Source organism: Amborella trichopoda, chromosome 1 (genome assembly GCF_054954075.1).
Source record: "Amborella trichopoda isolate Santa Cruz 75 chromosome 1, AtrichopodaSantaCruz75HAP2 v2.0, whole genome shotgun sequence".
NCBI lineage: Eukaryota > Viridiplantae > Streptophyta > Magnoliopsida > Amborellales > Amborellaceae > Amborella > Amborella trichopoda.
The window spans coordinates 16,533,177-16,548,992 of NC_142336.1; the positions used below are offsets into that span (position 1 = coordinate 16,533,177).

The 15,816-nt window shown below is 38.1% G+C and overlaps 1 protein-coding gene across 12 annotated transcripts in view; it reads right to left on the bottom strand.

Annotated features, from left to right (window-relative positions):
• Nucleotides 1-2,316: 2,316 nt before the first annotated feature.
• Nucleotides 2,317-15,816, bottom strand: part of LOC18425753 (uncharacterized) — a 30,420-nt gene continuing 16,920 nt past the window's right edge. For 7 of the 12 annotated variants that reach the window (XM_088853030.1, XM_088853044.1, XM_006830289.4 and 4 more), the window contains 6 exons: nt 5,157-5,224; nt 4,853-4,941; nt 3,358-3,466; nt 3,057-3,070; nt 2,767-2,868; nt 2,317-2,671 (listed from right to left, as the gene is read on the bottom strand). In XM_088853030.1, coding sequence (XP_088709156.1) covers nt 2,522-2,671; nt 2,767-2,868; nt 3,057-3,070; nt 3,358-3,466; nt 4,853-4,941; nt 5,157-5,224 — 532 coding nt within the window. In that variant the 3' untranslated portion in view covers nt 2,317-2,521. Of the gene's footprint in view, nt 2,672-2,766; nt 2,869-3,056; nt 3,071-3,357; nt 3,467-4,852; nt 4,942-5,156; nt 5,225-5,669; nt 6,046-15,816 lie in introns of all 12 variants that reach the window. The other 5 variants (XM_088853059.1, XM_088853050.1, XM_088853062.1 and 2 more) reach the window with 2 other exon arrangements.

Genomic DNA, 15,816 nt, shown 5'->3' on the forward strand with positions numbered 1-15,816 from the left:
CGAGATTCTAATGGCTTTGTCGTGTTGCTTTTTTGGTCCCTGTTGTCACTCTATATCCAATAAGGCCGAACTTTCTGCCTTCTTGTGTGTGGATTAAAAGTGTTGAAAGAGAGATTTGAAGGTGTGTGGTGTATTGTGGAAGGGAACTCTCTCGATGCGAATAATTGGTGCAAGAGGAATTGGAGGCTTCCATGGGCACTCAAATATCTTTGGGTGGAAATCACAGACTTACTTGCTGGTGACGACTTGATTTCCGTCACATTTATAGGGAGGGGAATCATGTTGCTGATTCCTTAGCAAAACATGGAGTTGTTAGTGCTCACTTTGTAATTAGCGAATCTCTTCCGTTATAACTGTAATGTTTATTTTTATTATTATCAATAAAATCTTGTGATCTTGTTAAAAAAAAAGGAGAGAGATTTTGCAGGATATTGGAGGTATATATATGGGATTGTCTACAAATAGATCATCTATCTTTTGTACATGGAGGACACAATTATTCCCATTCATTAGATGTCAAATTGGATAGCTTGAGTTGAGTAATGAAATTTGAGATTTTTTTTTTTTTTTGAAGTTTGTGTCTATACAATAACACTCTTACAACTACCCATTTTGAAATATGAAGAACAATAATGATTGTGACCTCCATCTACAAACAATAAATAATCTCTTTGTAGACAATCTCTATATATATCTATGGGATTACAAACTAAAGCTTCAAGAAAATCCTCCATTATGGCTCCTAATATATCTCCATAACTAAATCTTCAAAAAACTCCTCCAATATAGCTCCTAATATATGTCCATAAAATCAACGCCTTTTGGTAAACTATTGTGCAAATAAAAGTATACAAAGAGACCATCTACATTTAGTACAAGGTCACAATCACTCGTCCCTCAAATTTTAAGTCGGAGGGTTATAAGTGTGTCATTGACCTTGCTCAAACTTCAAAAAACGAAAAAAAGAAAAGAAAAATCTCAAAATTCGTGATACACCCAAGCTATCTAATTTGACAACAAAAGACTAGAAGTGATTTTGACCTCCTTGTAACAATGATAAATGTTCGCATAACATATCATTGCGAAAACAAGGGCAACTTGGATATTGGAAAAACAATTTAGAGAGACCACACATCGCAAATTTAGAAGTTAGGGTACAAAGGATGTATCCAAAGGCAGCGGCATTTCTCAATTGGGAATCAATTGGAGCCGCAACTGCTTCAAGAGAAGGATATCTGAAAACAAGCCCATTGGTTTCTCACTTTTGTTAACTGGTTTCATTTAGGGGGCTCAATTTTGTACATGACAGACTAAATTTTTTTTTGTAGGGCTTATGCTTTTAAACTCATTTTCTGATTGTATGAAGTACAGTTAACCATTAAAAAAACTTCAATAGTTAGGCTAATTCAAATTTGAAAGAAAATTGCGCAATCCTAATCTTTCCCAACTGCTGAAATGCTCAAAATACATTCCTCTTCTACATAAAGGTAAAAGTTCATATGAGGTAAGACGCGGGAATTAGGATCAAAAGAAAATGAAAAAAATATTTGGTGTAACCTAAGGTGCCCACAATTCATGTGGACATACACAAATCAGCCTAGGGCACGATGGACCAAAACATGGCTCCAAGTGATACTCAATCCCAAGATCAGTCTCATCCAAAAAAATTTAAAAAGTTTGACTTGAAGCTCTGATCTGCTCTAGACCAAATCCCCCTAAGTGGGCCATCAATTTGTGGACACGTTTTGGGGAATTTGGAGCATTTTTTAAAGCTACAGATCAGCTGTTATATCAATGACTAACGGTTTAGAGAAGGCATGAAGCAATTGTAGGGCCTTCAGCCCATTGAAACAAGTGCTTTTGGATGTCGGTCCACAACTCCACATGAACAGCATGCCCTTCCAGTTTCACTCTATACAAGCCCACTGAGAAAATAAAATATTAAAAATTAAGGGTATAATGTAATCTTAATTAGGTAATTTGAGAATCGTCTTTCAAATTCAGTATCACTAGAATTAGCCTAATTCCCAGTTGGTTTGGGAGATGCATGCTTTCTATATCTAGATTTTGTTCAAATTGAGTATGGAATCCATAAAGCTCCATGCCTTTGTTTGATTGAAGCAAGGTGCTACCATTCTACATGATAAGAAACTAATTGACAATAAAAATGATGAAGCAGGAAAAGATTGCACCATCAAACTTGCCAAAAGATAATTTCTAAGAAATCATACTGTACTTTGTTGTACGAGCACTGGGTAATCTTAATTATGAAGATGTTTACAACTGGGTAAATGATTCTAACTTCAAAAAGGAGAATTGTACTCGCATGAATTTATATATTTATTTATATTGTTGCCTTTGACAGAATCAGATTAGACGAGATTTTGTAGAGTAATTAGATTACAAAGAGTCAAAAGAAATGAAGACAACAAAATTACAATATAAATTAAATTTACAATTGAAGAGTAACAATGATTAGAGAGAATAAGTGAAGGGTATGTACTTGACATGGACAAGGTGCTTAACTTGACTGGTCAGGGTTGGAATCAGGATTGTCAAGCTCAAGGGCAATAGTAGCATTGAATCCGAAGCCATTTCCCGGACTGAATGACTCTTCAAGTTCCTCTGCTGTTTGTTTCGTGTTGAATTTGTTTTTTGCCTTCAAATTTTCCTGGTATAATGGTGTAACATTAAGCTCCAAACAGGCCTTAGACAATAAATGAATAAGTAGACGAAATAGTAATAGAAGGAAGGTAAACAACTTGCCTTCTTAACGTAGTCAGCCACAGATGAGCTCACGATTTCTTGGATTGTGAATTTGGTCACTCGGTCACGACCAAGGATTTGCAGAAGGAAGCTCTTGGGAACCTGTAAGATGAAACTCACCAAGAAAAACTTTCACTATCCTTCCTAATGCAGTGTGACCCTTTTTCTTCCTTCAGAAAAATCTCGAATTTCGTAAAGGTGTAAATATTGAGTGCCATGGCTACAAAGCTACTAATTTAATTGAAAATGAAAGTTTACTCCAAGCCCAACAAGTCGTAGCAGCCACTTACATTGGATGTTTTTCCTAGAAAGCCATATTACACATGCAAAATAAAGAACAGAAGAAAAGAGTCAGCTTATGCTCATAGTATAGTTTGCACATACAAAAAGTTCTATAATTCCAAAAAGAAAAACCAAAATAAGAACATAAAAGTACAATATAAGAAAAATGCAACATTTTAAGATCCCAACTGCATCATCATCAAGTAAAGGAATTGCAAAGAGAAAATCTGGAATCCATCAAGGCCCTAAAATCTTGAGCTTTTGTGACATGGATTTTGGTGGATGAATAGTCAAAGAGAAATATCTCACCTCCTTTCTTTCTTCGGAAACCTGGAATTGGGGGTGCTGTACGAGCTAAGTCGGTTAGGACGTCATCAAATGCTTTTTGTGTCTGTTCGCCCATCAAGTCCACTCTTATCTGGGGTGTACCAATAGAATGAGATAAAGTGCAAAAAATACACAAGGAAGGTCCTCACGAGCTCATCAGAAAATGTATGCCTTGGGGAGTAGATGGAACAACTATTTTGGCTCAGTGAAGCATAAATTAAGTGAGGTGATATGAAATGCCCTTCATTTACAGAGAGGTTCCTAACTGCAACCCTAAAATTTCGGGTATATCAAAATAAATAAATCAAAACTGTACATCAGCAACTATTACGAATAAAAAAAAAACAAAGACCCTTCTAGCAAAATTACCGAAAACAAATATAGGGTTAGTGACCTAAATACCTACATGGTTTTGTAGAATATACTTTCTTAGGCATGACTTGATCCTCTATTACGGTGGGGTTCTTCCTGCATGTAGTATTCAATATGAATGGGGTCCAGTGAATTAATTAACTAAGAAGGCACAAAGTAACCATTAATAGGGCTGTAATCTAACAGCTTACAATTTGGTAGATTAGGCTTGTTCTGCCCCCCTTTGCGACCTGAGACACTATTAGAAACTCAACCAGCAGACCATATGATTGTGTCAAGCTCCCAACTCAGAGACTAACACAGGTTCATATATGTAAAAATCCGTAACTAATAAGGATTAATTTTCTCCAATGACACCAAAGATAACTAGTTGATTTATTTCTACAAAATGGACCCACAAAGAGTGTATTACTGAAGCTTTCCAGAACGTCCCAGCAAAGGTGAATTTTGACTCGGTTTTATAAATCAGAGCTACATATCGTGTGGAGCTTAAGTGCCACAAAGAGTATGCGGCACTCTCTCAATGAATGATTCTCAGCTTTATGCCTAGTCCTAGGCTATCATAGAGGGCATATGGCATTGTTGTGTCTGCACATCATACATAAACAACGAAATTACGCTCTTTATCATCAATATGGTCAAGCAAGAAAAGTCAACAAGGCAAAACAATGGGCACCAGGTATACATAGAGATATTGTCTTTTTCTTTTTTCTTCTGTGATTTACAAGTACATAAGTGATATTTGGCAAAAAATAAGTATAAATATGGCTATTCGTCGACACCCATCACCAACAAACAAAGAATTCTGGAACTATTACCTAGAAGAAATCCAAGAAATACGTAAAGAGCTAAATTTATCAACTGGGAGAATTTCAATTTTTCTTTTCGTTGTAGGTCTGAGTTGGAATTGGATACATCAAAATTCCTTCCCTAAAAATGGGTTTTGGTTTTTATTCATTTTTTAAGTCATTATAGATTTTAATACAGCATGGTGGTACATGCTCATTTAATCCCAGGTAACTGTAGCACCAAGAAAAAGTAGAAATAAAAGGCATATTCAAGTTGTAATCCATCAAGAAATTATAAACTTAAATGAAATGCTCACGTGGATCCTATCACCATCACGAGACTCAACAACTACATTGATATCCCCCAAGTTTAGATCATCTGAATCTGCAATTGATCCTTCTACACCTGAACAGCAATGTGATGAAGAGTTACTCAATGAAAACAACAATTAAATAGTTAATCAAATTACTTTCCCAAAATATTATTAATGAAATTTGCATTTGATCTGTAATTTACATCCCCATGAAATTGGTAGAAAACAAAAAAAAAAAAATTCAATAGTTGTAGGCTTGCACGGCATTGTGTAAATCCTCATAATTGCAATATGATCAAAGTTTCACCTGACCCAAGTGCAAATGCAGTATAAGATACATGCCAAGAATTTTTCATGCATGGAAGGCATGGATACCTGCATGAAAAATAAATAGAAATATTACCTAATGAATTTGACTGTAGAATGTTTCATACTATATATTGTAAATAAGAATCAGCTGGCAGCTACAATCTACCAATGAAAAAGCTAATTGCTTTATACAAATCCTCTCCATTCATCATTACAAGCAACTAAAGCTTCTAAAACAGAACTATATTATCACCAAATCATTATGTTTACAAATTTTCTTGCAGTTCTTTAATATTTTCAATGAACCGATCTTCCTAACATGGAAGAGAAAATCATCGAAACAACAATATATGGGAAAGGGAAAGTAACCTATACCCTCATTTAGGTTTCCTTTTAAAATGATTCTTTTTGTATCAATGCAAATAAAATGTACAAATTCCACATAAGAGTGGGTTAGAAAAATCGGGGTATGTGTGTGTGGTTTGTACAAAATTTTGAATAAAAAATTTACTCTTTGTGGAGGAGGTCTTGTATTGAGAAGATTGGGTCTCCAGGCTCCATCTTTGGCAAGGGAATTTGCAGATGCATCAGTCTCAACCCATTAGTATTTAAAAGATACATGTAGTGATCTGCAGATGTCAAATATCTGCAGTAAAGTAGGTTTCAACCACCAAAAGCAGGGTGACGATTCTTTTCACCTTGTTTTATAACCTTTTGGGATCTCCTTCAATCACTGAGGTGGAGACCCAACTTCTATTAAACACTAAGTCCAACCAGCAGAGCTTGAGCTGCTGTGCAAGTAGAATATGCCACGTCTGTCGGTCATGAATAGGCCACTAAGATTCTGGCAAAATGAGTTCTGAAAATTCTCTTGATGCTGGCAGGACCTACATTGCCAAGGGAGCTGCATCAAATTTAAGTTTGACAACGATGGGCTCAGGCTGAATCCAGGGGAAGGATCAGGAAATTATCTGATCTCTGGACTATATTACTGTTCCATTGTTGTCTGAGGTCTACGAAGGTGTAGGACCTGAATTCATTACAATTTGGGCACATAAAATGACAATCGATTTATTTGATTCTTGAGAGCATATATATGGACTTATTTACTTTCAAAAGCGCACCAATTTCATTCTACCCAAATGGTCCATATAGCAGCCAAAATTGAAACACACCAAAGCAAAAAGATCTGATAATCCGATAAGTGGGGGAGGAAAATATAAAAAAAGAGCTCTAGGACTGTTCTTGCTGTGATGCACAACCATTCGAAAAGGTTTAGGATGGTTTAGGATGAAAGACCAAATTTATGTTGGGGTTTGTGGCCTTTAAAAAGCCAAGCGAGCTTGTACACATCATTTATAGTGGATTATGCACTTTAATGGGAGTGTGTGTTGACTGACCAAGGATTAGACGGTTTACGGTCCTGGTCATGTCCACAACCCTTACCCCTGGGTATATGGTACTACCAAAAGGGGTTTACAAAGGGTCATCCCTTATTAAAGTCAGAGAAATGCCCAGGGATGGATTGTAGGCCAGAAGAGTTGTGCAGTCTCCTGTGTGCTAATGTATGCCTGTTAGACCGAAGGCTAAATCCTCAACAAACTTTCGCATGACATGTACATATGAAAGCCACATTACCGGGAAGCATTCTTAAAAAGAGACATATACACACGTGTGTAGAGAGAGACAGTCCCTTGCACTGTAGTGATGTGTTGCTTAACTTGCTCTTAAGGGGCGAAACTATAATCCACATTCCGAACCGTGGTTCCACTATTTATTGGCCAGTTTTGATAAGCCAATGATAAGCCTCTGCAGGAGACTGTGGGTCATGGGTCTCGTTGGGTCGGTTTGAGAACACAATCATGGATCACGACTATTGAGTCAAGTGGAATGCACTTACAGTCATTTATCTGGCCTATTGCTACTGCTACTGCTCCACTTCTAGACATTTTATTTATTTCAATGCTAAAAATATTTTTGTGAATTTTAGAAAAATTTTCAAAATTTTTTAACATTAATTTCAACAGTCAAATGTTGAAAAAGGGCGTTTCTATAATTTTAACAATGTGGAGGGGCACATGTGGTGTCCTTGGATCCAGCTCCATGCCACACCACAAGGGTGGGGCATGGAGCCCATGGTGGGCCCACACCTCTCACCTCCCACATGGGGTGGCATGCCCCTCCCCTCTTATCTTTAAATTATATTTTAATTAAAAGAATTTTTAAGTTTGGTTAAGTTAATCGTTTAAAATACAAGATCATGTCCAGTGTTTCAAAAAGTGCTAGGCGGCACCGAGGCGGCCATGGGGATCTAGGCTGCCCAACGCCTCGGCGGCCGCCCAGAACTTTGGCGGTCCAGTTGGAAAAAAAAAAAAATTTGAGGGCTGAGGCTCAGTTGAGAAAAAAAAAAAAAAAAAAAAAAAAAAAAAAATGATGACTAATAATAATGATTAATCTATAAGAATTTTAATAATCCATAATACCAAGATCCCAGTTAAAAAAAGAAGAAGATAGAAGTTAGGAAGAGAATTTTGAATTTTTGATAATCCATATTTTCATACAATGCTAAAATAGTAAAACCATACAAGCATACACTGATAGTTTGATACACTGTAGACCGTACACACAAAAATTTGATAGTAGAACTAGAAACTAGAAAGTAGAAACTAAAATAAGAAAGAGAAAATATACATAAATTAAAAAAATATACATTATATGAGACTATGACACATTAGTCAACACTCAACACCAAGAATCTTCAGTCATCATCATCATCATTAGAAGGAATAGGGTAAGCTTCATCATATGCATCAGAATCGAAGCCATCATCATCGGAGTCATCTCCCTCTTCAATATAACGTTTGTCCTCCTCTGTTTCTTCTAAATCTGCCTCTTCCTCCTCCTCTTCTTCTACCTCCCTCTTACTAGTATGTGTAGATGAGGCCTTAGGAGTCTTGGCTGCTCTACTATTTTCTATCTTTTTGTGCTTCCCTGAACTCAAATATTGTATAATTTCCTCCCTGGTAGTGTCAAGAACATTTTTACATGGGGCCCCATCCCCCTTAATATGGGCAAGGTGATTTTTAAACCGGTAAATGCCCCCATTAGTATCCTTTCCACAATAATTACATTTAATACGATTTTTGTCATTCGGAATTGGGTTATAACCATACTTCTAACCCAGATCACCACTTCTAGAAGAACCTGGAGAGGATATTTCCATAGAACAAGGCTCATTTTCATCATTTTCTAGTTCTTTAAAATTCAAAAGTTGTCTAATCTCATCCCGAATAGCTTCATGAACTTTTTTTACAAGAAGCAGCATTCCCTTTATACCAGCAAGATGTTTCTTGAATCGGTTAATACCTCCATTGGTATCTTTTTCACAAAAAATACACCTTATACAATTTTTATCATTTGGTTTTGGGTTATAACCATACTTCCGACCCGGATCACTTCCTCTAGAAATAGCAGAAATAGATCTATTCAAATGACAAGGATTTTGTTCCTGTTTTTGTTTTACAAAACTAATATATTGCTTAATTTCCTCTCTGATAGCTTCAGGAATATTTTTGCAAGGGGCAACATTCCCCTTAATACCAGCAAGATGTTTCTTAAACCGGTTTATAACCCCTTTTGTATCTTTTTCACAAAAATTGCATCTAATGCAATTTTTGTCATTTGGATTCGGGTTCTATCCATATTTCCAACCCGGATCTCCACTTTGACTAGATCCTAAAGAAGAAATCTCAAAATAAAACAAGCAATCTAAAAAATAAAGTTTTGCACTTTGATTGCTCAAACTCTAAACTCCCACCTCAGATGTTTTCTGGTGCTAAAATAATAAAAAACACCCTCTAATATGATTATAAAACTCTAAAACTAAATCAAATCTACCTAGGTGATGTTTGGATCTGTTTTCTGTGTTTTCTGTAACTTTGAAAAACACGTCGATCCAATGAAAGTAAGAAAATGATGCTTTCTTGGGGTTTCTCTCTCTAAAATGGTTCTTGTGGGTTTCGGTTTCAAATGAATCTAAAACACATCATTTGAAACCCTTTATATTTTAAAAAGATCAATAGAAACGAAAAAAACAGTCCCATGCATAGGCGGGGTGCAAGCCCTGAGCGGCAGCCTAAGGCTAGGCATTGGGCGGCCGCTTAGGCGGGTTCCGTACCGCCTAGGCGGCCGCCCAGGGATTACTGCCCAGTTTGGCCGCCTAGGCCTAGGCGATGCTCCCCGGCCTTCTAGACCGCTCAGGCACTGGGCGGTCCGCTTTTTTGAACATTGATCATGTCTTTATTTGTGGGAGTTAATTTTTAAAATCGATTTGACCAATTTCTTTATTATTTTTACTTCCTACAATTTTAAAGAGATAAAAAGAAAGGGAGTTCTAGAAGGTTTTTATATTGGTCTTATCCTAATTAGGCTAGAAGTAGATATGGGTCAAAGAATAAGGGGATAAGGTTCTTAATATTCCTCCTTAAATCATGATGGCTGATTTATGGGATCATCATCATCATCATCATTAGAGCCTTTTTCTAACTATTTGAAATTGGTTATACATATCTTGGTCTGTCATTCCGCTCTATCAAGGACCATACCCTCACTAAGGCTAGAAGTCCCCATATCTTTTCTCACTACTTCCAACCATATCTTTGGGCCTAACCCTTGCCATTTTTGAGCATTCCACTTGAACCAACACGCACCTCCTAACAGGTGCTGCACTGGGTCTCTGCTGCACATGACCAGCCCACCTAAATCTACTTTCTCTCATCTTAGCACCTATTGGCGTGACATCTAAGTTCTCCCTAATGTATTCATTTCGAATTCTATCCCTTCTTGTGTTGCCACTCATCCATCTCAACATCCTCATCTTACCTACACTCATCTTATGGGTATGTTGTTTCTTGACCGTCCAACATTCTACCCCATAAAGCAAAGCTAGTCTCATAGCTGTCCTAAAGAACATCCCCTTCAGCTTCATTAGTATGCGGCGATCACATAAAACTCCACTTGCACATCTTCACTTTGCCTACCCAGCTCTAATTCTATATGCGACATCTTCATCAATATCTCCATTTTCTTGGACTATCGACCCAAGATATCAAAGGTGCTCTGTCTTATTCTGTCTAATGGTCAAGGTGAGTCATAATTTGACAAATGGGATGGATGACTTAAATTTAGTTCTCTCTCACCTCACAAATTTCCTAAATTCCCATTGGTCAAGGTGAGCCATAATTGGCCTATACAAGGAAGATACCCCCTTTCAATCTCTACACAATTCACAAGCCTTTCTCTCTCTCTCCCCTCCATGGTCCACTCTCTCTCCTCTCTCTCTCTCTCTCTCTTTCTCTCTCTCTAGGTATGCCACCCATAAGAAATACGGGGGTGGCACCCCTAACCCTAGTTGGGGTTTGAAGATAGAGGAGTATGCCCAGCCCTAGAAAAGTGAAGTGCCTTGAGGCATATGCCCTAATTGTTATAAAAGAGGATTCAGTGAATAAACCCTAATTGTATGTTATGTTCTCTAATTCCGCATAGCCACTTCTTTCAATTTGGTCAACCACCTTGCAGGTGATCAGTAGACGATCGATGGTCTCTTCATTGTCTTTGCACGCACATGGCAGATGGTAGACAGATGCCTTTCCTCTAAATGTGATCTAAAGCAGGGTTCTTGTTGGTGATTACCGACCAGCTGTAGCCTGAATCTTGGGTGGTGCAGGGGCAAACCTACCCTTGTGGCAGTGATTGGGCATTGGCCAATGGGCTCAAACCATTAAGGATGTTGTAATAAGAGGAGATCCAGGACATAGCAATGGGAGGGAGGGACAAGACCATTTTAACCTGACCCAAACTGAGAGTGAAGTGGGTGATAAGGAAAAACTTGGAGGTCTCGGAGTTGTAAGGGTTCCTCCTAAACATTTAGAGTCCACATGGTTAGGTACTCTATTCCAAGGCGTGCTTACCCCACCATAGACCTTCCAGAACCTGATTCCATGCCCAGTTTTAGCATGGAATGAAATCCAACTAGAGAAGGCAAGATAAGTTCCTGTGATCATTTCCAAGCATCTGAGGCTTAAGCATTAACTGGGTCTTTGAGAGCTGTGGAAGCATCAGAGCCGTATCTATTTTTGATCACCTGCTGCCAAAGGTTACCTTCTTGGGTGGCATAGCACCAGCACTTACCAAGGTGTATCATGTTGCAATCCTTGATGTTCCTGATGTCTAGCTGAAACACCCCTCGCCTTTCCACACCACTCCACCCCTCAAAATCGAAAACCACAAAACAAACACCCGAGCCCCCCACCACCCCCCCCAAAAAAAAAAAAAAAAAGGATCCTTCTAGAAGAAAATTCATGTGCTCCTCCAAAGCAGCTCCACATGAAATCCCTCATGGCACACTCCAAGTTGTCAACAATGGAAGCCCGCATCCTAAAATTAACATTTGGAATACCTGATATGGATGAGGTGGATTTGATCGGGGTGATTTCACCACATACAGACTGGAATCTGCACTTCCATGCAGCCAGCCTACATTTGAACCTCTCTACTGCACCATCCATTGACGTTTTCATGGTTTACCTAGGCACAAGGGAGGTCCAAATACTTGTTGAGAAGTGCATACATGTCACAACCCATCCTTCTGGCCAGGGCTTGAACTCTGATAACCAACCCTTATCAGTTTGGTTTTATCCATATTTTTCTTAGGTTAGTAGCAAGCTTGATGCACCTAATAAACAATCAAAGATTGCCCACTTGCTGAGGATTAGCATCATTGAAGGCGAGAGTACCATTTGTACATTCAAGATGGAAGTGCTAATCCAAGATGTTTGGAAGGTGGGGTATGTGGAATTGCACGGTATATAAATTCAAACAACATATTTTTTTTTCTTTTATGTATACCAGCAAGTTCTATTTACAAGTGCCAATTACAATGTAAGAACATAAAATAAAACCTACTACAATTTATGGATCTAGTGTTTCAAAAAATGCAGGGCGGCGACTAGGAGACCAGGGGGATCCTATCCATCTAGCACCCAGGGAGTTGGGCGGTCCAAGTTTGACAGGGGGCAAGAGGCTATCTAGGGAATCCTGTTTTGTATAAAAAATGCATATTCAGGATTTTTTATACATTTTTATTTAGAATCATTCCAAATCCAAACCATAGTACTATAGTACAAAAAATATACATAATCCATTGACTCAACTTATGCACCATACGATTTGCACTATGTTCCCCAAAACACATGTGCACGAAGTACTACATAAGTGCACTTAGTACTTAGTTTTGTGTACAGCGCACAATGCAAAACACAAACCACTCAATGTGCACTATTCATGGGCAAAGTGTAGCGATGTTGCCCAATTACCTTACTACCATACACATTCAACACAAATATGAGCACATGACAAGAACACATTAACACATCATAAAATATCAATGTTTCAAAAAACGGTCCGCCCGTCCCCTAGGCGCCCAGAAAAAAATTTCTGCACCCCTCAACCTGAGCGCCCCTCCACGGGCGGCTATACCTGGGCGGGCGCCCAGGGCAGTTGGCTTTTTTTTGTATTTAACTTCTCCCAAAAGGGTAAAAGGGGTCATTTTGACCCACAAGTTATATAAAAGAAGTTTTGAGGTTTATTTTTGAACCCCAAAATGATAAAAAACAAGAAACCCTCAATCTTAAACTTATTTTTGAGAATCTAAAGTAATTTCTGAGAATATTTTTTGTGGATTGAAAAAGTTTTTTTTCTCATTGAAATTATTTTTAGGGTGCTATTGGTGGTACTAGAAGACTTTTGAGTTGATTCGTAGATCGATTGAGGTAACCAGCATCGAAGATTAGAGATTGGGTAGAAAAGGTCAGTTTGTAATCTTTATTTGAGTTTTTCTTTTTTAATTTAAGATGTCTTATGCGGGGTCTATTAGGGATGGAGATCCGGGATGGAAATATTGTGTTAACCCGATAAAAATGACAAACATAAAATTGTGCAATTTCTGTGAACATGTTTTTAATGCCGGGCATAAATAGATTTAAGAAACATCTTGCCGGTATTAGAGGTCATGTTGCCCCATGTAAGAAAGTCTCAGATCTTGTAAAGAAAGAAATTTTGGAATACATTGAAGTGGAAAAGAGTAAAAAAATTGCAAAAAAAAAGGATATAGCATAATTAAAGTCAAGGGTCCATCTCTTTTTATGATAATATTGACACTGAAGAAGAGGATGAAGATGGGGAAGAAGAAGTAGCCATGGTTGGTACCCAGAGCTCTAAGACCAAGAGGGCTTTTGGGTCTAAGAAGGCTCGTATGCAAGGGCTTATAGATAGTTGTTTTACACCTAGCCCTAAGACAGTAATTAAGAAAAGCAAGGGAGGAAAGGGGAAAAAACAAGAGGCAATTGAAAATAGGTTTAAGAAGGAAGATAGAGCCAGGGTGATTCAATACATTGCTCGGTGGTTTTACCATGTGGGCATTTCTTTTAACACTACTCGCTTGAATAGCTTCCACATAATGTTGGAAGCAATTGGGCAATTTGGGCTAGGTTTGAAAGCTCTAACTCCTTATGAGATTGGAGAGCCACTACTGAAGAAATAAGTCAAGTACACTAATGAATATCTCAAGACTCATAAGGGGGGATGGGCTAAATTTGACGTTTCTTTAATGACAGATATGTGGAGTGATAGGAGGCGGATGAGTAACATGAGTTTGTTAGTAAATTGTCTCACAGGTACAGTTTTTTTGTGCTCAATCGATGCTTCCAATGATGTTCATGATGCGCATTATATATTTTCTTTCATTGATAAGGGCATTGAGTAGGTTGGGGAGGAACTTGTAATACAAGTGGTCACAGATAATCCTGCTCTCAATCTAGCTGCAGGTCATTTGCTTCGATAGAAGATGTCTGGCATATTTTGGACTCCTTGCACTACACATTGCGTAGATCTTATGCTTGAGGGAATTGGTGAATTGCCTACTATTAAAGGAATTATTTTTAAGGCTAAGGAGGTTACAATCTTCATATACAGTCACATACTTACAGTCACATACTTACCCTTAGCATGATGCACAAGTTTACAAAAAAGAGAGAGCTAGTGAGGCCTGAGGTCACTAGATTTGCCACTGCCTACCAGTCTACATAGCATGTATAAGAGGAGGATCGCATTAAGGTCTATGTTTGTTTTAGAGGAGTGGAGTAAGTGTAAGTGGTCTAGAGATGCCAAGAGAAAGAAGGCACCAGATATTGTTCTTTCAAAATATTTTTGGCGTGAGATGAAACATGAGATATTAGTATTTCTTCCCTTGGTGAAGGTCTTGCGCTTGGTTGATGCTGATAAGCCCTCCATGGGCTTCATATATGATGCAATGGAAAGGGCTAAGAATGAGATTGTAGAGAATTTGGGCAATGATGCACCAAAGTATGTCCCAATTTGGGAGATTATAGATGACAAATGGGATAGGCAGCTCCATAGACCGCATGTAGCGGGGTACTACTTGAACCCCAAATTCTTTTATGCAGATGCAGATATTGAGTCCAGTGGTTTAAAATGCGACCGCATCATGCGGGATGCGCTCGCATCCGCATAAAAAACAGGCACATATGCGTTTTTGACAGATGCGGCCGCATATGCGCCGCATCGTAGCTGCATCCCGCATAGGCCGCATCCCACTGCTACAGTGTTCGCCGAATTTGTTTTCTGTTTTGCCCTTCAGGGAGGGGCAAAACGGTCTTTTTGACCATCCAAATGTTAGAGAAACTGTTTGGGGAGGTATTAGGGGCCCGAAACGAAGATTTTCAGCCACTTTTGTGGCTTTTTTGCATCAAATCGAGGTAAAAAAAATTTACGTGGAGTTTTGTTTTTCATCGAAATCTTTGATTTGGCAGTTGTTTGATACTTGGATGTTCATTGGATGCCTTTGATTGTTGATTTGGAGATATTAGGGTGAATTTGTGATAAGAAATCTGGCTTGAAAATATGCTAAACTAGAAAATCCCAAAGCTAGAAATTGTGTGATATGCATGCTCTGTAGAAATACTTATATGGGTGGATAACTGGTTACAGAATCTCCGACAGCTAATAGTTTTCAAGTTAGTCATTAAATTAAAATATCTACTATCACATATATCACCTTCATATTTTTTTCCTATGCATTAACTTATTTTTTAAAAAATTTTAGAATTTTTTTACATTTATTGACGCATCATCGCGATGCACCCTCATCCGGGCCACATTGGCCCCCCACAGCATCATGGCCGCATCTCGCATTTTAAAACACTGATTGAGTCAAAAGGGGTAATTATGGATGGTTTTAATGAGTGCCTTGAGAAATTAGTTCCTGATCCACATATCCAAGATAAGATATCAACTGACGAGTAAATTTCGTACAAGCGTTCTTTGATGTCCTTTGGGAAAGATATGGCATTAAGACAGAGAAACAAAGACGAACTAGGTAGTATTCTTTTGACTTTTGTTTTATAAAATATAAATTAATTTTCTTCCAAGTTTTGATAATGTTAAATACCTAAATTAATTATAAAGGTTGCTCACATATTGCAGCCCAATGGTGGAGACAATATGGGAGTAGCACTCCAAACCTCCAGAAGATGGCTATATGGTCCTTGAGTTTGACAACTATCTCTTCTGGTTGTGAGCAC